Raw genomic sequence first — 25309 nt, forward strand, 5'->3', positions numbered from 1 at the left:
AATCTTACATACATCCACAGGGTAACAGTCATAATATTACTACTATAGGACTAACCAATTAATAGTGTGGGTCTAGTGCAGTAATATTGTATCTTTATCTAACCATATACAGGAATGGAGATCCCACAGCCTCTTTTATAATAAGTTTTTGAGATGCCCACACTAATATGAGAGAACATGCCTAGTATTATGCCTCTGTCCACACAGCTCCTGGATGCCATATTTGCACAATATGCCCATATCTGTGGTTATGCGTAGAACGTTCTTTGTTGTAGGTAAATGCAATACTTACTGTAAGCCACCCTTTGAAATTAGAACACATATCTGAGTTGGACAAAAAGCCCCTTCTTGTTTTTCTGTTTATCAATTTGTTTTTAAGACTTTATTTTCATTTTGCCTCTGGTGAAACCTATTTTCCTTGTCACGACTATAACCAAAGTCTTGCCTAATTACACACGTTATCAACTTTATCACATCTCATCTTCCGATATCAAACTAAAATCCCATACCGCTGTTTTTATCTGCTCTCTACAATCCAATCTGCAGCAGGACATCACACAATGTTCAAATTTATCATATGTTTCAGATTTTTGTAAAATTACAATGCGTATGTCTGTAAAATAAAACAAGACAACAATGGTATTTGCCATTAGAGAAGTAAATTAAGCTTGTATTTATGCAACATAAGCTACAGCACAAGCAAAATGGACTAGTTTGTGACAAGCAACAATTATAGGGCACATGCATGCTCGTTAAAAACAAACAAAAAAAAACTGTTGCACCGTCCAAAAACAACAAAAACAAAATTATATCACAACCTCTTTGTAAGCGGTTTTTTAAATTGCTCTGGTGAAACATAAATGACTCATAGGTTTTAAATGTTTTCCTTTTTTCTCAGACACTTTCCAACGCAGGCAGCATGATGCAATTTGATATGCGGCTTTTTATGGTTCGTACTGTAAATCTCTACTGCCACCTATAGGTTGTTTATGCAAACAAGATCATATGACCTTCAGCAACCTGCACATCTTTAAATAAAAATAAATAAGGTGGCCATATGGTTCTGTGTTCAGCGTGACAGTTTGGTATGATTCAAGCTTTTCAACTTGCAACCCAATGCAAAATAATTCGGCTGCTGACGAACACGGAAGTAAGGACTGTTTTCAATGTTATCCCATCCCACAACACGCAGGTTTAGACGAAGAAAGTCTGTCTATTTGTAGTTTTTATTTTAATAAACGGTAGCAACTTACCCACAATGCAATGCTTTGGGTACACACCCTTTGTTGGAATTAAAGTTTGCTTGCAAGTCATCTGCATAAGTCGATTACAATAGGGCACAGAAGACTGCCATGAGGTAAGTGAAATGTAATGTCAAGTTTTAAGGTACTTTTTTTTGCCATACAGTTTGATAGTGTTTTCGTTAGCTGATCATTGCCAGAATGTCAAAATGATGCAGCTATGTGCCTCAGTGAAGTAGAGTGCTAATCAAATTAGCCATGTGCAAAGTTCAGACTGACCCGAGCGCACTCGGGCAAGGTCAGCATTGAGATATCAAAGCTAATCACTCAGAATAAGTTGGAGAATTCAACAACGAGAAGACTATCGCAGAAGAAGGTGTAAAGGAACCTATTACATTTACAATGCATTTTGGCACAATATGTAATAACCAGGGCCTTTTCAAACAATTTTATTTTTGGTTGAATAAGGACATATTTGGCTCTTAAATAACCAATAATCTTCTAATCTAGAGCACTATTTATAAAACATGTCTGTTAGGTATGTTTTTTTTGAGAATATAGGCTGGCTTTTTGGGTTTAGTAATTTATCCCAGTTGCACCCAAACATAGAAAAACAGCACAGAGGTTCTTTACCTTTTGATAAATGTAGCTGCCAGTACAAAGTGCAGCAAGTAGAAGTCTCTTCAAAAGTACTGTAAAATGGCAAAGTATCTGAGCGAGTGAGCCCACGTTTTAAATATTTATTGGTGTGTTTTAAGTATATCTGCATTTAATCCTGTCCCAAAAATGGTTGGAAGATTGTTTATCAGTGTGATACTCAGAAATTAAACAATTGCAAAAAAATAAATACATAAAGGTTTTAAAATGGTAATAAAGTTTATAATGCTTCCAAAAATATATATTAATATAACCTTTTGATATGTCAGGCAAACTTGTTTTGGACCAATCACTTGATTTCCCATAGCTTACCACAGTACATTTGTATAGTCATTTTGAAGTTTATACCCTCCATATATATTTACCATGTTTAATCGTGGTTTTTAGCATGTATGTCAGTTCTTTTACTCTGAGTACTACAGTTGCTGTGTAAGGATTAAAAGTCATTTAACCTGGTAAACCAGTTTTCTGAAACCAAGCCCAGTTTAATGTAAATCAGATCTGCCTCTGGATTCTCCAGCACTGTATAGAGAAGTCATCTGACCAAGAGAAGTCACCTGACCAATCCCAGAGAAACAGAGCAGAGCTCATCTCAAATTGATTTAAACAACCCGTTTGGTGCTTTAGCATAGACGGCGCAGTTTACAAGTGGAGTAAAGAAAGGGCACACAAAGTGACATTACTTTTACATTAGTCTTTAAAGTGGAAACTGTTTTCATGAGTGTGTTCTGTCTGTGCCATATTAAGGACCATCTTCAGTCAGAAAAAAAGGTACACATTTTTAATTCAGTCTTGTAATGTTAAAAATGTCCATTGTGATTTTTTTTTAAAAGTAATTGCATTACAAATACAGACTTTCTGTGAATTAAGCTTGTAATTTGGTCTGATTACTTGGTTGTAGTTGCAGTGCCAGTTGATATATTTTCATGAACCCTTGTTTCTTATTAAAGATCGTTTTACTGTTATTAAGTCTTGTTTGTTGTTATACCATAGCAGGAAACTATGACACAAGTGCTCAGAAGTCCCTTGACGACCCATGTGTTAAACACGGCCCAGGGAGCCCCTGCAGCTAACCTGGCCCTGAGTCTATACCGACTAGAGGGGCCTCCCAGTCTACAGGAGTGGAGACCGCTGACCTGTGGGTAGGTCATTCACCTGCAGAATAGTAATCTTCAGAACATTGCAGTTCAGTTATTTCCAACCTATTTTACTTTGAATTTGGTGACTGTATTGGTTGATTTTGTCCTTTTAAATGACAAGTAATAAGAAACTGATGGTTATTGTAATTATATAGCAATGGAGGTTTGGATTGTGCACTATATATTTTTATTTTAAAGAAAGTATCATAGATCCCTGCATACTTGAATGTTTGAATTTGTGTATTATCTGAGTTTATTGTGGTGTGCAATAGACAGAACTTCGACCCAACAGAGACGCACTAAAGCAGGACTTTCACATTTCTAATTCAGGGTCACCAACTCTGATGGCAGATGTCCAGACCTTGTTACTCCTGAAACTTTCACCGCTGGGACATATAAGATGCGATTTGAAACTGGAAATTACTGGAATAAACTTGGAGAGACTAGCTTCTACCCGCATGTGGAGGTAAATTCATTTTATTTTTTATTTTGATAGGCAAAGGTACGGGTACAAAACTGTGATGATTTGTCAATACCAAGATATAACTAAATCTTGATTAAACACTACCAATGTACACTACATTTCTATCATGTACTGTGACAGCTGAAAAAGGCAGAACTATTGGAGGGTCTTATTTTGTGACTGCAAACACTCGTGCCGTATTTAGTGCATGATCCCTGAACTTAATAGCTTTTAATTGAAGTTGAGGTTATTAAATACTATATTGAAGTATGACATTTTCATACGAATGTTTAAATCTAGGCTTATGGTTAGGAAGCCACCTTTTATAACACTGTTGTGCCTGTTTGTTGCAGATTGCTTTTAATATAATAGAACCTTCTCAGAAGTACCACATCCCTCTGCTCCTCAGCCAGTTCTCCTACAGCACATACAGAGGCAGTTAGTGCTAAACCCTGGACCATGGGGAAACGCATATCACAGGCGCTGGAGCAGAACTCGACCAGGGCAGAGCCCATCTGAATTCAGACAGTATGGAAAATACTGACTGACTAAGCTTTGCAGTTCGATTGGAAGATCCACTACTGGAACAGTTCTGCGTTTTTGGCATTCTACAGTACAGTACACATTCATTACCTGACAGATTTGAATAGATTTTGAAATGCATGTGTTTGTCCCTAATCATTTATTCTGAGTGTGTTCATTCAACTTTTTTTTTTTTATATACATAATCATATGGCCTGTGAGGTGCTTCAATAGCTCCACCATGTATTGCTCCTGTCTATTGCCAGCAGTAGAAACAAATGTTATTGACACTTACTACCAGAAGGTTGCACCGTTCATTAACCTATTTTGAAAGTGCACAGTCACATTTCGAAAGGAATAATATAAACTACTCAGAAAAAAAGAAATCAGACAGTGTTTAATCCTTTAAGGTACAAGGAACATATGTGTCCCACAAGTAATTTGGTCTGGTGATCCAAATGGTCAGTGTTCTCCTTGTGATATATGAGACACGCTCAAATGTATTTTAAGAAGAACCTGTTTGAACAACAAGCGCTCAATTCCTTGTGTACCTGAAGGGGTTAAAAACAAATACATTTATTGGTATTAAAAAGAACATTCCCTGTTCAAAGCACCTCAACATAGACTTGTTACAACATGAATCTCAGAGCCAACCAGCATCATTACAAACATAATACCAAAAAAGAAAAAGAAAAACAACTGTCAAATATGATTTAACACTGTCTCCTGATTCCCCAAGGGCCTCGATTGCTCTTAGGGTTTTGTTTTATTTTTTTTATCCATTGAAAGGAATGATGATTTAAATTATTTGTAGCTCGTAGAATTTATATACATCTGCAATAAACTCATATATATATATATATATATATAATATATATATATATATATATATATATATATATATATATATACAGCTCTGGAAAAAAATAAGAGACCACTGCAAAATTATCAGTTTCTCTGGTTTTACTATTTATAGGTATGTGTTTGGGTAAAATGAACATTTTTGTTTATTTCTATAAACTACTGACAACATTTCTCTCAAATTCCAATTAAAAATATAGTCATTTAGAGCATTTATTTGCAGAAAAGTTGGGGAACTCAGAGTTGGGGAACATTGTCAGAGCAGAAGGAAGCAAGTTTTCTTCCAGGACAACCTTGTACTTGGCTTGATTCATGCACCCTTCACAAAGACAAATCTGCCCTATTCCAGCCTTGCTGAAGCACCCCCAGATGAGTCCAATTTTCAGCTTTGCCCAACACCTGGTCGTCTAATGGTTAGACGGAGACCTGGAGAGGCCTACAAGCCACAATGTCTCGCACCCACTGTGAAATGTGATGGAGGATCAATGATGATCTGGGGGTGCTTCAGCAAGGCTGGAATTGGGCAGCTTTGGCATGAATCAAGCCAAGTACAAGGTTGTCCTGGAAGAAAACTTGTTTCCTTCTGCTCTGACAATGTTCCCCAACTCTGAGGATTGGGTTTTCCAGCAGGACAATGCTCCATGCCACACAGCCAGGTCAATCAAGGTGTGGATGGAGGACCACCAGATCAAGACCCTGTCATGACCAGCCCAATCTCCAGACCTGAACCCCATTGAATACCTCTGGAATGTGATCAAGAGGAAGATAGATGTGTCTATATATATATAGAGAGAGAGAGAGAGAGAGAGAGAGAGGTTTCGATTGGTTTTCCCTTGGCTGCTTGCTTCCAGTTACCAGTATATTTCGGAAATCAATTAACTACGCCTAGAGGTGGGCCCTGCTGCTTCAGTCCCGCTGTACGTGACGTTTCGCGTAGGTAAAGAAGTTCGATTTGTCTGTTTGTCGAGATACAACAATGGCTGATGAAGAATTGGAGATGCTCAGGCGGCAACGACTGTCCGAGCTACAAGCTAAACATGGGGTAAGAAAAATAAAATGCGCCCCCACTTTTCCTTATATGGGAGCATTGTTGAATTAAATTATACAACACAGGAATGGTGTGCATGGGGGCCTAAGGCAGCTAAACCACGCGTCATAGTCATACACAGAATGGATATGTTATATATCATTTCTTAGACGATATTCTCATATATGTAATTAGGGGGCATTATATAGCACATAATATGTTGTACGAGGTTAAAAATTCCCGACTTGTACCAATTACAATGGACTGAAGAACCATTAGATTACATGGAGGGACATAGTCGAGTAAAGAACTACAGGTTTGTGGCGGCTCGTTTACTGTTTTCAGTGTTAAAATACACATGTGCATTTTATGCTTTGACACTAGAAAACAACTACATTTTCACAGACGTGTGCAAATAACGAGTCGTAGAGAAACGTGTGTGTGTGTATGTGTATATATATATATATATATATATATATATATATATATATATATATATATATATATCCCCCAAATGTTATATTTAACATTTGTAGCTTGTAATTGACCATACAGTAACATGATTCATCGTTTTGAATTTTAAGCATTTTTATTCTCAAAATGTAAGTGCAGGTGCATTGGTAGGTTCACCAGAATTAAAGATTTCAGGCAGTAATTACTGTGGGTTAGTTCTAATGTGTAACATTTCAATTACTATTTATATATCAATCAGTACATCTTTATTTTTATATAGTGCTTTTCATAGTGGACCACCATCACAAAGCGCTTTACAAGATGCAGTAACAAGAAGAAAATCCATAATACTTTAAATATAGAGAAATGGATAATACATGATATACAGTAAAAAAACAATGCATAATACAGTACAGTGAAAAATGCACAATACATGAAATACAGTAAAAATGCACAATACATGAAATACAGTAAAAATGCACAATACATGAAATACAGTAAAAATGCATAATACATGATACCCTAGCATAATACATGAAATAGTAGCAATAACACCGCAGCTAATAGCAGATATCAGGCTTAAAGAGCATGGAAAGCAAGAGAAAACAGGTAGGTCCTGAGAGTTGATTTAAAGCAAGGGATGGATGGAGCATCACACACTGAAGCTGGGAGAGAGTTACAAAGTGTCGGGGCCATGAAGTTACACGAGCGTTCTCCAAGTATGCTTGGGGATAACAAGCAGGCCAGAGTCGAAGGATCTCAGCTTACTGACAGGGACATAGCGGGTCAGCAGGTTGAGGAGGTACTCGGGACCTCTGTGATGAAGGGCATTGTAGGTCAGCAGAGAGAGTTTCGAAAGTAAACATGAACTTTAGAGGTAGTCATATAAGGCTACAATATAGGCTTAAGTAGTACATGTGTTTATAATGTTTTATTACAATAACATTATAAATACATGTACATACTATACAGTGCCATTACTTGCTATTATAGAAGACCCTTCATTTTCTAATCTTTGTTCACACCTGGGCACTGAATGGCTCAAACTGTATTGTTTCAGCTAATATGCCTAATGGACAAGGTTTGAAATAATGGATTCGGTTTTTGAATGGTCCTTGAAAAGCTTTAGCGTGTACAATGAAATTATAGGTGAACTGTCAGCTTGGCTGCTATATGTGGCTTTGAAGTATAACACAGTTAAGCTGTGTCAAATGTGTACTAAGAATATAAAATAATTTGAGATTTCAGGCAGGTAACACACCTACAACACTAAACACTTGACAAGCAGGAACATCCTTGAAACCATTAACAAATGTTAAAGTAGTGATTGTAACTTCCCCTTTCAATCATCTATCTAGTAGTTACCAACTGTGGTGTCTCCACATGCTTTGTGCCATAATATACAAGCCAGTGAATTGAAAAGGGATGGGGGGTTATCAAAAGATGAAGATGAAGCTGAAGTCAAAATGCTGTACCACTCTTTGTTAAATGTTTACTTCCATCAGTAACATAAAAGGTTGTAATGTGACCTGAAAGAAGTCAGGTAGACAGATGTTTTGTCTGTTGCCTTCATAGGTTTTGGATAATGCCTTTATCAGTTCTAGCTTTACCCTGTAAGACTTGCAGTGCAAGTGGATTCCTGAAGGTGTGTGCATAGTAGCTATTTAAGGTCCAGCTATGCTTATGAAAGTGCTGCTGTCTGCTTATCTTGGCAACACTGGTAGAGTCAGGGGTGGAACTGCTCCCTCGCTCTTTCATTGGAACTAGGGCTATTTGCTAATAATCTATTGCTGTAAGACTCCAGTGTTGTTATGGCTGTTGCTTTATGGCTTTATGTAAATGATTAGGGGTATACTGCATAGGGATGGGAATTTTAAACATTTAGAATAGGGGTGTCAAACACAGTTCCTGGAGGGCTGCAGTGTCTTCTGGTTTTCATTCCAACTGAACGCTCAATTACTTAATTGGGCTAATGATTTGATTAATTGGGAAAATGTAACACTTCTTTCCAGGTCTCAAAATGTTTCATAAGTCGTGTACCTTGAATCAAGTGCATTTTTTAAATCCTCAACTGTGAAAAATATGAAATGTCCTAATTGAACAAATAATTATATCAGGGCGTGATGACGTTATCCCCTATGAGGACAGTGCGTGTGAGTCAGGAATGTTGCGATTATCCCAATACTGTGCTGACCCATAAAACAATAACAGCATGGCTGGAAAAACTTAAAAGAAAATCGTGCTGTAGCTGTTTATAAAAAAAAAACTTTCAAAGGGAGAAAAAGTTGCAATTACCAGACTCGTGGACCCTATTCCCCAGTCTTCCCACAGGTAGAAGGCTTTTTGCAATTTAAATTGTTCTCTAAGCTTTTGGACTGAATGGGTCGTTTATGTTCAGTACAGTTTTTTTTTGTATTTTGGACCTACTGCATTAAAGTAAAGGACCCCCGAGACACACTCAAACAGGCAGGCCAGGCGTCTGGTTTTACAATTTAATGCAAGTTGTGTGGATATGTGAATCTGAATACTTTACGTTATTTAGTAATACTTATATACATATACAATTAACTGCACAAGAAGGCAGACATATTAATTACTTAATATATTACTTGATTGTGTGTTAGTTTGGCATTTAAAACAGGACTTGTGGCAATGTTTGGGAGGTTTGTGTACACTAGTACAGTATGTAGAAGAGAGAGGTGTTTGATTCGAGTACTCGGAAATTGTAATGCTCAAGTACTCGTCTTTAGCAACAACAGATCTCTAAAATCCCACCTCTACTATTAAAGACCGCAAACTATCAAATCTCTGAGACAGACTTTTTATATCAATCACAGTGCTCTTTAAAATTCCAGAATATTGTTCTATTTTATCGCTGGTAATTACCTTTTCCAAAAGTGAAAGTATTTCCAACTTTTTTTTCAATTGTAAGCACAACTTGATTGTGCACTGTACAGTAGGTGATGTTCATCTGTTTTTAATTTTATTTATTTATTTTAAACCATACAATTTGGGGTAAAGTTACTTTGAAAAAAATAAAGTAATAGGATCCTTTTATTTTTTTTGGTGTTAAATGAACCTTTAAGAAATACACTATCCGAAAAACATTATACTGTCTGAAAGTAATATAAATATAAACATTTCAATATATACTTTGTGTACGTGTGTGTTTTTTTTTTTTTTTTTTGTACTTTGTAGTCAAGTCTTTGCGATGTTAAAATGTTATTTGCTTATTTAGGTCTTATTTGTTTAGAAAATACTAACCAGGGCTGTCAGTATCAGCATGTAATATAAAGAGTGTGTGTGTGTGTGTGTGTAGATCTGGTTTAATCGCTGACATCGCAAAGCATTTAAACGTTGATAAAAATGTACCAAAAGCACATCCTTAATACTGCAGTACACCCAGCATCAGCGAAGTAACCTGAGAAAGTCCTAACTCTCTTCTTTCTTGTGTTTAGGATACACCTCGGGATCAGCAGTCTCAGCAAGAGGCAAAACAGAGGTAGTAGTTTTATTTTTGTGTGCGTTTTTTTCAATCCTTATTTTTAAATCTGCTAATTCAATACACTCTGACATGGCAAGTTCAGCATAATATTTACTGACACCTAGTGACAGCTTCTAGGTGCATAAATTCCATGCTTGCTGCTACAGTCAGTCATGTTAGTGCTGATGTCACTGTAAACAACCTTGCTGATCCGACTAAGACTCCTTGTGAGGGAAGCAGCATGCTGCACGTGCTGCTGACAGGAGTCATTTGAAGGTGTGCTAATTTACTATAGCAAGCCTGCTATTCTTGCTTACATCAGCATGAGATAATTAATTACTATTCAGTCAGTCGTACACAGTATTTAATTTATTCTGTGGGTAGAAAATAGAACATAGTTTGTAACTGACACATTTTATTTACAGAGATGCTGACATGAGAAACAATATTCTGGCTCAAGTTCTTGATCAGTCTGCCCGTGGTAGATGTAAGTATACAGTTTAGTTGTTGTCTTTCTATACATTTACAGTGCTGGCTAGATTTTCATTCATGTCCTTCAATATTATCACTACCACTTTATTTTAAAGCAAAAAGTATTTTCCTAGAAGTTCTGTTCTAAAGGAATATAGCAGCAAAAGCAGTTTTCATACCCACTCCATTTTTGGGAGTTTGAGTAGTTCTGAGTAGTTCTTTCATTCTGTGTGACTCACTGCCATGTTGCTTGCAGTTTTTGTTCTGCCGTGTCATACTGGGACTTTTCAACTCTGCTGGCTCCACCTGTTCTGTGCTGTAGCCAGTGGAGCTGGTCGAGTTCAAAGGTCACAAGGCAACAAGACTCAAACACACATTTGTAACCCAGAGAGACAACTATGACTCATCTTCACGCTCTCTTTATTTCAAATGTTTTTGTTTTCTTTTTTGGATTCCCTTCTAGTGAGTAACTTGGCACTTGTGAAGCCAGATAAAGCCAAAGCTGTGGAGAATTACCTCATACAGATGGCAAGATGCGGACAGCTTGGAGGAAAAGTAAGGACCTGTCTTGCTTTGAACTTGAAGTGCCATTCCATCCATTTACACCACTTCAGAGTGTATTCAATAAAGAAGAAGAAGAAGAAAGACTGCACCACCTATTTCCTAGTTTTATGCCACTATTCAGACAAACTTAATACTTTCAGGCAGGAAATATTGAAAATAGCTGAAAAGGTAGTTTTGGACACATTATATGGGGAAAGAATTGCATCTTCGTATGAGGTCATCAGGCATTTGAGTCTTCCATACACCCCCTTATAAAGACTAGAAGTTATTTTTATTTTATTTTAATTCGAGTCCATCTCTATATGAGGTTGCCATGCACAAAAGGGTTAAACATGAAACACTCCTGGAATGTGGAAAAATGTTAAGGTCATTTTAGAAACCCAAGAACCCAATTCTTAAGTGTCTGATTACGATTTGCATTGTTCTTGTGTAATTATCTTCTGGGGAAAATGTATTGACGTTGGTAAATATGAACATTGTATTTTATTGATTGATTTGTTGAATACAGTGTGCCTATATTCAGTCTAACCATAGCAACAAGACTTTATACTGTAAATCTAGAGAAACAAAAAAAAAAGCATTATGTTTGTACTGCCATAATAAAGCTGTGCATTCTTTGAGGTACCGTTCAAATATATAGGCTAGGACATGTTTGGCAGATTAAGACTATATGCTTGAAGGCAATATATGGAAGTGTTAGGCTGTTATTTCAATACAGGATTTGTGGTTTTTGTGTCTCTGAATAATTGTTTGAAGCATTGCATTTTACTGACCCATCTTTTTTAAAGATTTCAGAGTCAGGGTTGATAGAAATCCTTGAAAAGGTCAGCCAGCAGACAGAGAAGAAGATGACAGTCAAGGTAAGAGTGAATGAACTGCTCACTCAGCACTTGTCATGGAGATGTTACCAGGGTTGATTTGTCAAATAAACAGATTCTGGATATTTCTAGGGGATTCTCTCCATACATCCTGCCATTTGTATCTCACACTTAGATTTTTCATATATCTGGAGAACTGCTACATCAGTTGTCATGAAACTTGGTGATAGCATTATTTAGTTTTAAGTGGTTGAGAGAGTACAATTTTGGTAATTTTTGTATGCAATGTCTGTCCTTAGATCTTTATTAATTCTTATTCAGTACATATTGTTATGTTCAGCATACCGTTGCTCTAATTTTGAATTTACAGCTGTGCCGGGGGATGTATGTGTTGAAAATAGCAGCAGTTTCAAATCATATGCAAAAGTTTAATGCATTGGTAAATTGTAAACTACACTATTAATGTAAGCAATTTATATATTGTAGCTTGCAGGTCTCACTCACATTTTTTTTTTTTGAAGCAAGTGAATTCCCAAGGCTAACTGGTGCTACGGTAATATGTTTTGATTTTGCTTTTCTCTTTTCAGTTTAACAGACGAAAAGTTCTGGATTCTGACGAGGAGGACGAAGATTAGTTACTTTTGATAACTGCTATGACACCTGGTTGAAAGTGTGAGAGAAGGCTGGTGGATGACTGAAGCTTTTGTATTCTGTTGACAATTCTGCATGCGGAGTGTGCTCCAGGGGACAGTGGCCCTGTCCTTTTTTTCCTTGGATTTGGAACTCTGTTAACTCTTTCCTTTTCATGATGATTGATTTTGTTTGCCATAAATAAAATGCAATATTTGCTGGTGCTGCAGCTATGTTTTTAGAGACTGCTAAATAAATATTGCAGCCAATTTTAAGTCCCTTTGTTATTTTTATACTGAATTACAATGAAGGATATACTTCACTGGATTCTTCACCTCAAGCTGACTGCAAGATATCAGGTGTGTGTTTATGAACAGTCAAAGTGATCTGAATATTCAGGTGATTTTTGCCTTAACCCTTTGCAATCCATTTATTCAGCGCTTCTCAGGTGTGTCAGGTCCAATTTATTTTCACATGCGCTGTTTAAAATATATTTTTTTCGGAGTAAAACAGGTTTAAAAGGCATTGAATCGCAAAAGGAGACCCAGTACTGTGTCTCCAGCCAGCCTCCACCCCTTGTTTGCTGTATTTTTCACATACCTCTTTATAGACGTACATACTGATAAATCCTCTCCTGATCACTGATTTCAGTCATTATTTTATTACTATAACATCTCAAAAAGTGCTGCAATGACATGATGATATTCTTTGAGTGCTGGATGCAGAATCTATCTCCTTTGTTTATGTCTGTGTTAGCTCTGTAGTGCATGGGGCTTCATTTGGCTCCTATTGGTCTCACTCGCCCATTGAAAGGTTTTCAAGCCACACAAGCCCCCCCCCCCCCCCCCCCCCCCCCGAAAAACGACTATATTTGTGTGTGACAAAGAGCCCACCCCTGTGTATATTATCCGTTATATGTTACGTGTGGTGTGTTAAATTTTGGTGTATAGTCATTGGTACACGGGATATAAACGGGAATGTGTAACACGAGTGTTTAAAATGTATATTTGTATTTAGGCACGAGGATTGCACAGCACTTCACGTGCAATAAAAAGTAATAATATGTGAGCACGGGGAATTGCACTTTATTAATTCACGTGCAGGTGTACCAAGACTCCAATTGAATAATTGATTAGCAATCGAGTCTTGGTACAGCTGCATAAAAGCAGCATGTTTTCACCTACTCGGGGTTGGGTGTTTGGTGAGTAGGGAACGGGAGAGAGAGGAGGAGTAATAAAGCTTATCAATTGCTTGTGTATTTAAAACTCACCGCGTTTGTCAGTATGTCTGTCCGTGCACCGTGTTAAGTATAGTCTGTTTTTTGTTTATCTATTTTGGCGAATGTGCCTTGTCCTGCCTTTTGTCTGTTTAAAACCCTTTTATTTACAATAAACCAGCGCAAGCGTCTCATCATTTCAATTAATCCGTCATGTCTGCTTGTATTCCTTTCCTGGTTCTGACGCCGCCCACTTCGGCTGTCTCTGTGACACTGTGCAACCAAACTTAGAACATATATCTAGAGAGGACTTCCAGTGGATTTTCTTTTTTTAAAACTCCCACCCCACAACTCTAAAAAACAGAATTCCCACCACACTTTGCATGAGACATGGAATAACATGGATGCTCTAATCAGGATTGAGGGGTGGCTGTGCCATTGTCCCTCATCTATCGTGAGCATCAGCTTTCAAACTGGAAGCATGTGCAGACATGTGGACACAAGAGGGTGCACAAGGGCTGGTGTTTGGATATTAAATTGCTGACGATATTCAAGTTTCGGGGAGGATGCTTTGTGTCTTTATCCTTGTGACTAAATAGCTTTGTGTCATTAGCTGTTAGCAATCAATCAGTGTTGAAATCAATGGGCTCCATTCACAAAGCATTGGCTCATTTGTTATTTCAAAGTCTCTTTTATGAATAAAATAAACTTTACTATTTATGAAACTGTTTGTACTGCTGTTAATGAAACCATCAATAGGACAGATAAATCAGATAAATTCAATCAGTAAATTGTTTGAGTAGGGCAATTCAGTTTCAGATAATCAGTAAATTATGTTTGAATAGGACAGATCATTTTCAGATAATCAGTAAATTATGTTTGCTACTTCTATCAAACAACTGTCCAGTTTTTTTCTCTGAATACATTTCAAGTAACGTTTGTTTGAACATTCCTCCCATCAACAATAATGAGTGTTTGGAAACCTAATTTTTTTTTTAAATGAATATTTACAAATTAAAACTAAACGAACAACAGATATTTTGCATAGACTTCAATCTCCAATACTTAAACGCACTGTCTTCATTTTCTAAACGACATTTGCGTAATACATTGCATTTAGGTGGTTGTTATAACTGGTTACAGTTTATCTATCTGTTTATTTATCAATAATGCTGTTTTCTTTCACAGGGTGCTAGGGCATGTTAAATTTGTTGAAGCTGAAAAATGTTTCCTCCTAGCGTATTCAAAACAGTAGAGCTCTAGTCAGCATGATACATATATACTGTACAGATGTTGGTGTCGGATTAGCCAATTAAAACTACAGTTTCTATTGGTTTGCACTACAATAAAGATGTGCAAGTACATTTTTTTTTTTTAGAGCGTGCAAAACTATCAGGGTATCACAAAACACACAGATGGTGTAAATGGCACATTAATCTGAGTTCTGTACTGAAATCTTATCAGGTGTTTCATAGTGCTTTTAATTGCTGTTCTGGTTATGTGGTGACCACAAAAAAAAAAAAAAAGTGGCCTATTGCTGCATTCTAAAGTACCAAATTAAGAATAGAATTATATACAATATAATATCTATGTAAAAAGTGCTTCTACAGTTCTGATCTAAACATACCCTTACTTCGATATATGGCCCCTCATCCTACACTACTTATACACCATGGTTACAGTTGTAAACAATTGTAAAAGGATACAAAAGCAAAATGATCACGGTCACATTTTCACTTCATTTAATTTATCAATTTTAATAAATTTGGCACAAATGAAATAAGGCACATTCACTGCATTAGAACAATTCGTTTCCCCCAAAAGAAAAAAAAAAAAGACAAATAATAAACATCTAAGCTGACGTGTAAAAAAAGAAAAAGTGAGTTAATACAATCTACTTTTTATTATTTATACAGAGATTCAAAATAAGCTGATGTAAGTATTTTTCATAACAAATGGGTGGGACACTAAAAACATTATTCTCATGATTCTATATGACATGCATCGACAATGGTCTAGAATTCACATCCTAGCCTTGTGTTTAAGTATTATGCCTCTTTTTTTTTTTTTTTTTTTTTTTTTTTAAAAACTGTACTTAATGTACTATGCATTGTTTTTTTTTTTTTACTGTATCTTATAAAGTGCTTTGTGATGGTGATCCACTATGAAAGGCGCTCTATAAAATAAAGATTGATTGAGGGGTGTCTGAACACTTTACTGTGTCTGTCAAAGTGCCACACTGGCAACCTAGAAGCAGGACTGTGAAAATGACCAAGAGGCACAATGCTATTTTTGCTAAAAATGTTAAATACAGTTTCGATTTGGTTTTGTTAAGGACCAGTTTGATTAATTACATTTGCAGTTCATAAAACTTGAGAGTAAGAGTTTTTTTTCAAATCACATTTTCACCTAATTGAGAATTGTACTGTGAATATGTGAGCCAATCTGTTCTCTTTATTTTTAACTCCACAGAGTAGCCTCTAAAACTGGAGATGCAACAAAATAGATTGGGTGACTATGTTAATGCTTATATATTAACATTTTCTATAATGTGCTTTTGTTTAAGGATTAGATAGAATTTTTTTTTTTTTTTGGGGGGGGGGGGGGGTGGGGGGGGGGGGGGGGCTTTGTATTTTCTACTTGAACCTACATTTTAGCTTAATAAATTCCACAATTCGACTTTCTTTTTTTTCTCTTTTACATAGTGGTACCAAATCCTATTGCTGGTACGGGGAGCAATGACCAGAAGATGATCATGATCCCACACTAGGAATATGAACATCCCTTTTCTGAGGCTCCATATTCAGACGAAAAAGTGCTTTGAGTTGTACACAATTTATATTTCACCAGTTTCTATATAAATAATATCTTTATTATTCCACACCTTGTTTAGCCAAACAACATACAGCCATACCATGAGTTGGTTTTGATTAATGAAATACAATGTGACATTCATCGTAACCTTTTCAAGACTGTTGTTAAATTAATATCAAACTTTAATAATTCATTAACACTGCAGACCTCTGCAGAAAAATAACTCCACTCACCAGCACATCACTGTCAAAGTATACTTCATTTTGTATTTTCAATTATGTAATTATAGTATGATCAAGTAGTTATTTAAAAAGAGATTATAGCTATTGAAATATGATATATTACATGTATTTTCATGATCAACAAAATATATCTGGTATACTAAAGAAAATGTTGCACATCTTGCTCTCAGGAAGTGCTTCATTTCCTTGGTCACTTCACCTCCTTCTAGGTCAAACATGTCAGTCATTAGAGCAAGCACCTGGTTGGTTAATGACAGGAATAAAAGTATTTAAGAGGTGGAGGATACGCGCCAGGTGAAATGACCAACAATGTGAAAGACCAGCTGAAAAGAACTCCCTTTAACATAGTATATATTACCAGATATTATTTTTTAAAATGAAAATACATGTTTCCAGAACAGACATTGCTTTCAAAACCGACGCGACGTAGAGAATTGAATTGTACAACATTCATTTATGGAATTATTGTGTTGGCTACAATCACTTTAAGCGTTGTGATTACCCATGAAATGGATACTTAATTACCTATTGAAAATTCGCTCTCTAGTCCTTGACATTAAATGGTAGTTTGCTTGCTGGGTCAAATCCAGCGGAGTTCCTGTTCTTTAGTGGCTTGTCCCTTGGAGATCTGCTGCCTGCTCTGTATTACAGTCTTGCTGAGAGGGAAGGCTCACAAGAGACGATAAGGATTGCTCCTCACTGGAGTCTTCTTCAGAAAGGCTCCCCGGCTCACTTTTCAGAGGTAGTTCTTTCATTTCCCGTGGCATTATTTCAGCACAGTTCATTCTCTGGCTTGTGTTGTGTGTGCGGTTGCACGTGTTTGTGTGCCCGTTGACCTTATGTGGAGAGTCAAAGAAGTCTTCCGGCTCCACGCAGTTTCCCCCTGCGCTGTCAGGTATGCGTTCCTCAGTGGTCGTGTTGCAGCGACTCAGACTCCGAGCGCTGGCAACCTTAGTGTTTCGTGTCACTTCCCCTTTGGTTTCAGCGGTCACTGTAAAGAGTCGATCTATAGTCTCGGCACGTCTCAGCTTCGTTTTGTCGGACTTCTTTACTGCCAACTATAAAAGAAAAAGTAGCCATTGTGAATGCAAATACATGAATATAAAATGAAAAAAATCATAATTTTTTACTTGGATTCCCATTGCACAGCAGCTTGACCATTCCTGGTGTTACTGTAAGCTGGATGACACTCTGCCTTTGACTAAACTGATCATAAAACCTAGTAGAACATGACACTATTTGTCTAAAATAGGCATCAAGGAAATTAATGGATTGTAAAAAGTAGATTTGATACTTAGTAGATATGGCAACATCGATATTCACTGCACCTTTACATTCAAAAATAAAATTCGAGCTATCTGTATGATGAAAAGGTATATCATTGTGTTCACAGAATGTACATGTGGAAAACGTGCTGTGTGTCTCCCTATAAAAAATTCTTATGCTGTGAACATCTTGTGCTTACAGGTTTCCCCACAATACAGTTACAGATCAATAGGTAAGTGTGACTTTGTGGCGCTTCCCTGGTAAACCGATATTATTTGGTGCAAAACTGCACTTGTGGGCTGTACTTTGAACAGATTCTACCATGGGATGGTTAGCTATTCAGGGATAGCAAGACATTTAGAAAAAGCAAGGGGTTTTTGAGTGTGTTCAATTCAGTCAGGTGTCAGTACTGTTAAATAGTACATTTGGAATAGGTTAATAAAACATCTAAATACTGCTAGTGTTAAAGGAAATAATTAAAATAAACCCTCTGGGTTCTAGCAGTCTCAAATGTATTCTTGTCTCCAATAATCTAAAACAGCAGGAAAGCTGCCATTGTAAGGATTCCCACAACACTGGTATTCAGAGGTCAGTTGAACTAGATTCCTCCCAACTGGATGTGCGGCTCTCATTATCCAAATGCGTGACAATATGTAAGCGTGCCTCTATTGTTTTGAGGTAGTTATGAATCCTAGTGATGATTACACATTTGGAGGAAAACCCCAAACTGGCTTAAAACACAAAACAAATCCACCCTACCCGATGGAGCAGGGCAGTGTCAAAGCGGGGAACACGTTTCTCACTTGGTTTCCTTAAATGGTGTGTTCTGAAATAAAAGGAGGTAATAAGATCAAAACCAGTAAGAAAGAAACATACACTCAAGGCTGCAGGTAGCTGGTGTCAAACTGTACATCTGTACTATATACTACGCCATGTACATGATTATACATCCCATTTGGTTTTAAAACAAAGCACACCACAACAGAGTTTGAAGATGTAATGTACTGTACATCCATCTACTGTGTGAGTAGCAGGTTTCAAGGGAGAAAGACAGCTAGTTAAAACTACTAAGAAATACTTAAAGCTGCTCAACTGAAGACAGTGAGAAAAACTTCTAATCGAAACATTTGTCACTGAACTCACTGTGTTTCTTTGAGCATTATTGTGTCTTTAATAATTATGGGTGATAAAACTGTTAAGACAAATGCTTCTACGCAGTTTTACCTCAATATATACTGATGCACAAAAGAAACGCAACTGGTCTAATGGATTTAATCAAACATTTTAAACATAGATTTCAAACAAAATCACAGAAAATGTGAACAAAAATAGATCAAAGAATAAGGTATTCAGTATGAAACGTGACACACTGTCAAAATGAAAACATTAGAAAGTTAGTATCAGGTATGACCTCCCTGAGCATTAACACAATCCTGGCAGCGTTGACGCATAGACCTGATCAGCCTCTGGATAGACTGCTGTGGGATGTTCCGCCGCTCTTCCTGTGCAGCTCCAGCCAGCTGGTGAAGGCTGGCTGGTCGCGGTTCTCCTGCAGATGGCACTGGTGATTTGGTCCCACAGATGTTCTATTGGACTCAGGAGAAAAAGCTGGCCACTGCAAGATCTCAATATTATTTTCTTTAAGTTGTGCAATTGTGATCCTAGCACTCAGTGGTCTTGCATTGTCCTGCTGGAAAATAGACACTTCCGGATTGACTTGCAGGAATGAAAAAGTGTTGTCTCAAGGACTTCGTCAATGTATCGCTAAGCAGTAAGGTTGCCCTCAATCTCCATCAAAGACATTCTTATGTTAAAGGAGATTCCTCTCCACATCACCACACTTCCAACACCCCACCGGTTGGCTTGAACAAAGCAACAGTCAGCATACCGCTCACCAAGACGTCTGCACACACGTTGTCTTCCATCAGGTCTGTCAAGGGCAAAACGACATTCATCCGTGAATAAAACACTCCACCACTCTCTCTACAGCCATCTCAGATGTTCTCTAGCCCATAGAAAACAGCTATTTCGTCTTTCAGCTGTCAGCATGTTACCCCTGAACACCCGCCGAGCATACAAATCATTTTCTTGCAGACTGCAAGCTACAGTCATTCTGCTGATGTGTGGGTTATTTCTTCCTGGAATTTCTCATGCTGTAGCCACTGAAGCCTGGGAACGATTACGCAGATGCATGTGTCAGAGGTGACGGTCCTGGGCTGGTGTGGTGACTCTCTGCCTTCCAGGACTTGTCCTCTCCCTCCCAGAGCCAGTTTCCTGGGTTCACCAGACCAGTCTGCTGATTGTTGAAGCAGAACATCTCATTCTCCGGGCAACTTCTCTCAGACAGGCTCTTCAATCATGCCAATAGCACACAGGTGATCTTCATTACTCAAGGGGGGGCATGGCAATATCTTTCACTGTTCTTGCATTAATTAACATTATATATCTTTCAAATGGCTATTTATACAGATTTTTAATCAACTCATTTTGGCAATTTTAACTCAAATATCAAACACTGAGCACCTGGCATTATGAAAACACATGACTTGAGCTCAGTATTTTGTTAGCCCAAGAACAATACTACTCAAACAATCAACAAAGCTGTCCGCTCACTATTTATGTAAATAAATTATGTATGTGCCCAATGGGCTACTGATGTAAAACTTAGGCTTGCGTTTTCACTGTGCATCAGTATAGTTTGAATCTATAATTGTGTGTTTTTGAATTTATGGATCAAGCTATAGGTACCTTTTGCGCATGTACACAAACTGGGGCAAAGTCTGGTTTCTAATACAGTAGAAAGCAAAGCAGACTAAGCTGAAACTGGACTGCAGTATTATATTGAACATAATTGTGGCATATGTTACCGCCCATTACAACATCTTCTTTTTACCTGTATCTTGAGTGTTGTGACCGCAGTTCCTCGTTTTGGGTAGCACTACAGAATTATAGTAAGAAGTATAATCTACAAACTGTAGCAAGTATATATGCAATGTCTGTTAAATGTATCACATACACATTGATCTGTAAATACTGTAGATTACCCATTAATTGACTGGACAAGTCTTCTGCTGGGGTCGTCAAGTGCTTTAAGTTGCTTTCCAGAAGCTGGAGCTAAAACATACAAAGCAACTTGAATACATGAGATTTGCACAGTGAAAAACATGTTCTAACCCAACAGTGTTCAGTTATTATATTGACTCTATAGGTACAGTAATTGTAGCAAGAAAATCATTTCATACATCTTCTCTGTTTCATACAACCATTATTAAATAGGTCAAGTTTTGACAGAAACACATGTTATAGCAAACATGTATTTTCATTTTAAAAAGGATATTTGGTACTATTCTTGGTACCATTATTATTCTTGGGTTATCTGTTTGCACATGCGCTTCCTGGGTCATTTCAGCTCAGTGTCTTTTGAGTGAAAGCATGTCAGTCAATAAGGGAAGCAGCTGATTGGTAAATGACAATAAAAGAAGATATTGAAGAGTTGGGAACAATTTCAACCTCCAGGTGAAATGACACTAACTGAAAGCATGGCTTGCAAACAGAGATAGTACCATATATCATTGTATATACAGTGCACTCCGTTAATAAGAATCACTGATATAAGAATCAACCGCATATAGTGATCACAAAATCATTCCTACACTAACCATGCAAAAATACTCTGCTTGTGAGAAGCAACCCGCTTATAAGAATAATTTCGGGGCAAGCTGACTGCATGTAATACGATACTGTATCAAGTGCAATGACGTGTACAGCCAATAAAGCTGTTTTTGAATTTGATCACCTCTTGTATGATTAGGCACATATGCAGTGTGGATAGTGCAATGACGCAGGAAACACTGCATTGTTTTGTAATGAAATGGCGACTGCGCCACTGCATTGTGCAGGTATGTTTGTTGTGTTCTCAGTTAGTGAAAATGTGTTTCAATAAAGTGAATACCGAGTACAGCAGTGCTACTGTGTGATATGCATATAGAGGGAGTGGGATTGTGGCGCAGTCAGGAGGAGATGGAGGAGGAGGGGGGGGGGGAAGGTATTGCAGAACTTTGCATCTTCGCTTAATGAAAAAATGTGATATTTGCACTGCAACAGAAAATAAGTAAGCCACAGATGCTTAGATGCAGTGGTAGTCCTGACAGTAAAATACTGTACTGTAATGTCATTTTAATACAAAAGGCCATTACACGTAACACCACAGGGCATTTAAACTAGGCACCCTCACAAGGTAATTGCTTCTCAAGCATACTGTAGTAAAATAGGATTCTGCAGCCTTGAGTAAACATAATTGTGATCATATAACAAGTTGCTTACCTACAATGACTTGTTTTGATGTATTGTCCTCCGTGACTGAGCACTATTGACATTTGTCATTGACACATACTGTATTTAAACTGCTGACGCGCAGAGGCGCTTTTGCTAATTGTAATGTGGCATGACCGAGGGCAGTGTAAATGATCAGGCTAGAGTCTTGATTTACAGTTTAAAACAGGTGTTGGTTTTATTTCTTACAGTGCGGTGGGGAAACAACCGATAATAAAACAAACAAACAAAATGAACCTAGTTTTCAGTTGGAGCACTAAACAATACTTTGTGTGGTCCCTGTGCATACATACAGGAACTCATGACACCTAGTGGTCAGCCCATTACACTGCAGGGAACAAAGCTTTCATTCACAAACACAGTAATCATATCAGCCCACTTATAAGAATCAAATCATCCGGGACGGCTGTGATTCTTATAAACAGAGTGCACTGTATCATAGTACCACATATCATAGTTAGCATTCCGCCTTTCCGGTTTATTTAGAATTTTACCAAAAAATTACAGATTTTTTTTTTCTTACTGTACGTTGGTTTTACTGATTTGATTCAATATTTTCCTGGTACTATTTTCTAGGAAATGCATAATATTTTGATTAAAATGCTTTTTTATTTTGATTCCGACATTGTAATACACAGCCCTACTCTTCATCCTAGGTGGATACAGCAGGCGTTTAGACGTCAGAGGATCAAATAACATTCAAATGTGGTTCTCTGTCTCTTCACAAACACATTAATATCACCTGATTATATTGGCCAATCAAAGTCAGATTATTGTGGCAATTGCTGGGCACAGTAATAGCTTGATCAAAAATTAAATTGAAATACTGACACGAAAATATTATATTTTTAGTGGATGAGGAATGGAGTGTAAACGTAAATCAGTTTATGAATATTCAAAAGAAAACAAATGTTTCAAAGCATGCAAAAAGAAAAAATAGCAGAAGTGGGTTAGATGAGGCAGAGGATGTATAGCGCTGCAAATACTGCTGCACTGAGGTACAGTACTTTGTGCGACAGGACTGTCTGTAGTAAAACACTGCCTAACGCCAACAATCTTAACTGTAAATATTTGACAGAAAATGATGATGCTTTAGTTGTCTATTTTCTTTTATGATTTGAAGCTGAATAAACCTGGCTTGTTTTGTGCTGATGTCACAGATACTGCTTCATCATACATGCCAGGGGCATTAAACCTAATCAGAAACCAGAACTGCTCCTCACCATATTCCACATGTTTTTTTTTTTTTTTTCTGAGATTTTGTGCCCCGATTTTTACTGATGTTTCAATTGAAAACTATTTTCTACCGATTTTATCCTTATTTTAATATATGTAAAATAAACTTAAAAATTCCCAGATTTTTTTTTAAAAGATAAAAACCAAAAACGCGGAACACTAATTATAGTCTGTCTGTCTGTCTGTCTGTCTCTGTCTCTCTCTCTCTCTCTCTCTCTCTCTCTCTCTCTCTCTCTCTCTCTCTCTCTCTCTATATATATATATATATATAAATAGTACCATGTATCATATTTTTTAATACATGTTTCATTCAAAATTGGACATTTCAGAATTATGTAATGAATAGAAGTAAACAACATGCAAGTTATGGAATTATTTGGTTACCAACAGTCACTTAAAGTTTGTCAAGCAGCTCCAAGGAAGAGATTTTAAATGTATTTTTTAAAGGTTTTTATATATTTAATGTCAATTTGTTTAGCTGCTGTTTTAAACAAAACAAAAAGAATAACAATAACCCCTGTTAAATTGTTTTAAAGTGTGTTGTTTTTGCATAATGCCATTCCCTGAATACTACGGATTAACAAGAAATAAAAACAATACAGACATAGTTACTGTAGGAGAGAACAACATTTCCCAATACAGACTCCTTTTTAGATTGTAGTTTTTACTTGTGCACAATGCCACGCTGTGTAAACACAAAGAATTGACACACAACCCTTGGAAAAAACAGCCAGATTGTTCACGATCCAAAATTACATTACACACTACATTATCCATACTTAACCTGATAAGTCCTGTGGTCAATAAAGTAAAAAGAACCGCTTCTTGAAAATTAGGCTTCTGTCTCAATAGGTTAAATACATTATAAACTGGCATCACTTACATTTCCGTACTTCCCCAGACATTTCTTTTGCAGGTGTTTTGAGTGGCAGTGTGCCATCAACTCCTGTGCACCCCGGGGCATTCTGCAGAATCCTCACAATCTCAGTGTTCTACAGGGGATACAAAGCAACAATGAGAAAAGCAATACAGAAAAGTGTCAAAATCTATCAATACACTATTTCTAACTGTATACTGTAAATGTAACACCATAAAACAAAATAACAAAACAATGCAATTTTAATTTAAAAAAGAAATACATACATTTAATTAAAATTAGCTTTGTAATTAACACATGTAATGATCAAGCAGTTTCCTGGTTACCGAGGGCATATTCAAACATATAAACCCCAAGGCGCTGGGAAGTGTCATTAATCCTGAGGATACCAGGGGATGCTGCTTGGTTATTTAATGAATGCAACACTTTGGATATCCAGGTTTAAAGTGTCTAATTCAACTGAGATGGAAGTTGTATTCAGGACTGTAGAACAGCTGCTATATTTACACATTTACCACTAGAACTGCACACTGCACATTGTACTATGTACAACTCTATATGAAGTATTACAAAGTATCACTTTCCAGTCAATTCTGCAGCCATCGTGGACCTCCAGTCATTACCCATTGAACACAGGAGCCTGCTCTATACGTGCAGTCCAAATGGTTCCTGTGTGCAGTTTTAGAAAGGAAGGACGTTGCTCAGGTCGTGAAAGCAAAACCCTGCCTAAAGCTGCCAGAAATGTTCAGTCCAATACTATCTACACAGTTTTATATACCAAAAAAAAAAAAAAAAGTTAAAATTCAGATCTGTGATATAATTTTTACAACAAAACTGTAAGCATGCCCTGACAGCTTCATGGAAAGAAAAGAAAGCCCCCCCAAGTCGCTTCATTGTGACAGCTCCCCTACCCTCCCTGTGCACAATTCCTATTAGACATTATAAAGGAGCTCAAGAGAAAAGCAAAGCAGCAAACTGAACATTAAGAGACTCACT

General features: G+C 37.1%; 3 protein-coding genes across 11 annotated transcripts in view; 2 read left to right on the forward strand and 1 right to left on the reverse strand.

Annotated features, from left to right (window-relative positions):
- The first annotated feature begins 1031 nt into the window (after window positions 1-1031).
- LOC121296143 (5-hydroxyisourate hydrolase-like) lies at window positions 1032-4163 on the forward strand. Of its 4 annotated transcripts, none has more exons than XM_041221387.1 (4): window positions 1032-1150; window positions 2892-3040; window positions 3368-3503; window positions 3854-4163. In XM_041221387.1, exons 1-4 carry the CDS (start codon window positions 1088-1090, stop codon window positions 3941-3943), a joined length of 438 nt encoding a protein of 145 aa, XP_041077321.1. In that variant the 5' UTR covers window positions 1032-1087; the 3' UTR covers window positions 3944-4163. The 4 variants fall into 4 exon arrangements, with proteins under 4 accessions (XP_041077321.1, XP_041077325.1, XP_041077324.1 ...); XM_041221391.1 differs by lacking the exon at window positions 1032-1150 and adding an exon at window positions 1165-1357 and having other exon boundaries at window positions 2895-3040; XM_041221390.1 differs by lacking the exon at window positions 1032-1150 and adding an exon at window positions 1166-1357.
- Window positions 4164-5780: 1617 nt separating this feature from the next.
- Window positions 5781-12599, forward strand: LOC121296072 (programmed cell death protein 5-like). Its single transcript, XM_041221243.1, has 6 exons — window positions 5781-5925; window positions 9822-9865; window positions 10273-10334; window positions 10782-10873; window positions 11671-11742; window positions 12288-12599. Exons 1-6 carry the CDS (start codon window positions 5860-5862, stop codon window positions 12333-12335), a joined length of 384 nt encoding a protein of 127 aa, XP_041077177.1. The 5' UTR covers window positions 5781-5859; the 3' UTR covers window positions 12336-12599.
- Window positions 12600-16153: 3554 nt separating this feature from the next.
- The window catches only part of LOC121296120 (ankyrin repeat domain-containing protein 27-like), a 67576-nt gene continuing 58420 nt past the window's right edge, over window positions 16154-25309 (reverse strand). For all 6 annotated transcript variants that reach the window (XM_041221341.1, XM_041221343.1, XM_041221346.1 and 3 more), the window contains 4 exons: window positions 24320-24428; window positions 20913-20982; window positions 18628-18694; window positions 16154-17660 (listed from right to left, as the gene is read on the reverse strand). In XM_041221341.1, coding sequence (XP_041077275.1) covers window positions 17208-17660; window positions 18628-18694; window positions 20913-20982; window positions 24320-24428 — 699 coding nt within the window. In that variant the 3' untranslated portion in view covers window positions 16154-17207. The remainder of the gene's footprint in view (window positions 17661-18627; window positions 18695-20912; window positions 20983-24319; window positions 24429-25309) is intronic.

Source organism: Polyodon spathula, chromosome 21, assembly GCF_017654505.1.
Source record: "Polyodon spathula isolate WHYD16114869_AA chromosome 21, ASM1765450v1, whole genome shotgun sequence".
Taxonomy (NCBI): Eukaryota; Metazoa; Chordata; class Actinopteri; order Acipenseriformes; family Polyodontidae; genus Polyodon; species Polyodon spathula.

What these genes read in the sequence shown, in the direction of transcription:
- LOC121296143 (XM_041221387.1), top strand. Translation starts at nt 1,088, where the DNA reads ATGATTCAAGCTTTTCAACTTGCAACCCAATGCAAAATAATTCGGCTG. An exon ending in TGGAGACCGCTGACCTGTGG is followed by an intron (nt 3,041 to 3,367) that starts GTAGGTCATTCA and finishes TTTCTAATTCAG; the next exon opens with GGTCACCAACTCTGATGGCA. An exon ending in GCTTCTACCCGCATGTGGAG is followed by an intron (nt 3,504 to 3,853) that starts GTAAATTCATTT and finishes TGTTTGTTGCAG; the next exon opens with ATTGCTTTTAATATAATAGA.
- LOC121296072 (XM_041221243.1), top strand. Translation starts at nt 5,860, where the DNA reads ATGGCTGATGAAGAATTGGAGATGCTCAGGCGGCAACGACTGTCCGAG. An exon ending in AGCTACAAGCTAAACATGGG is followed by an intron (nt 5,926 to 9,821) that starts GTAAGAAAAATA and finishes TCTTGTGTTTAG; the next exon opens with GATACACCTCGGGATCAGCA. An exon ending in AGAAGAAGATGACAGTCAAG is followed by an intron (nt 11,743 to 12,287) that starts GTAAGAGTGAAT and finishes TTCTCTTTTCAG; the next exon opens with TTTAACAGACGAAAAGTTCT.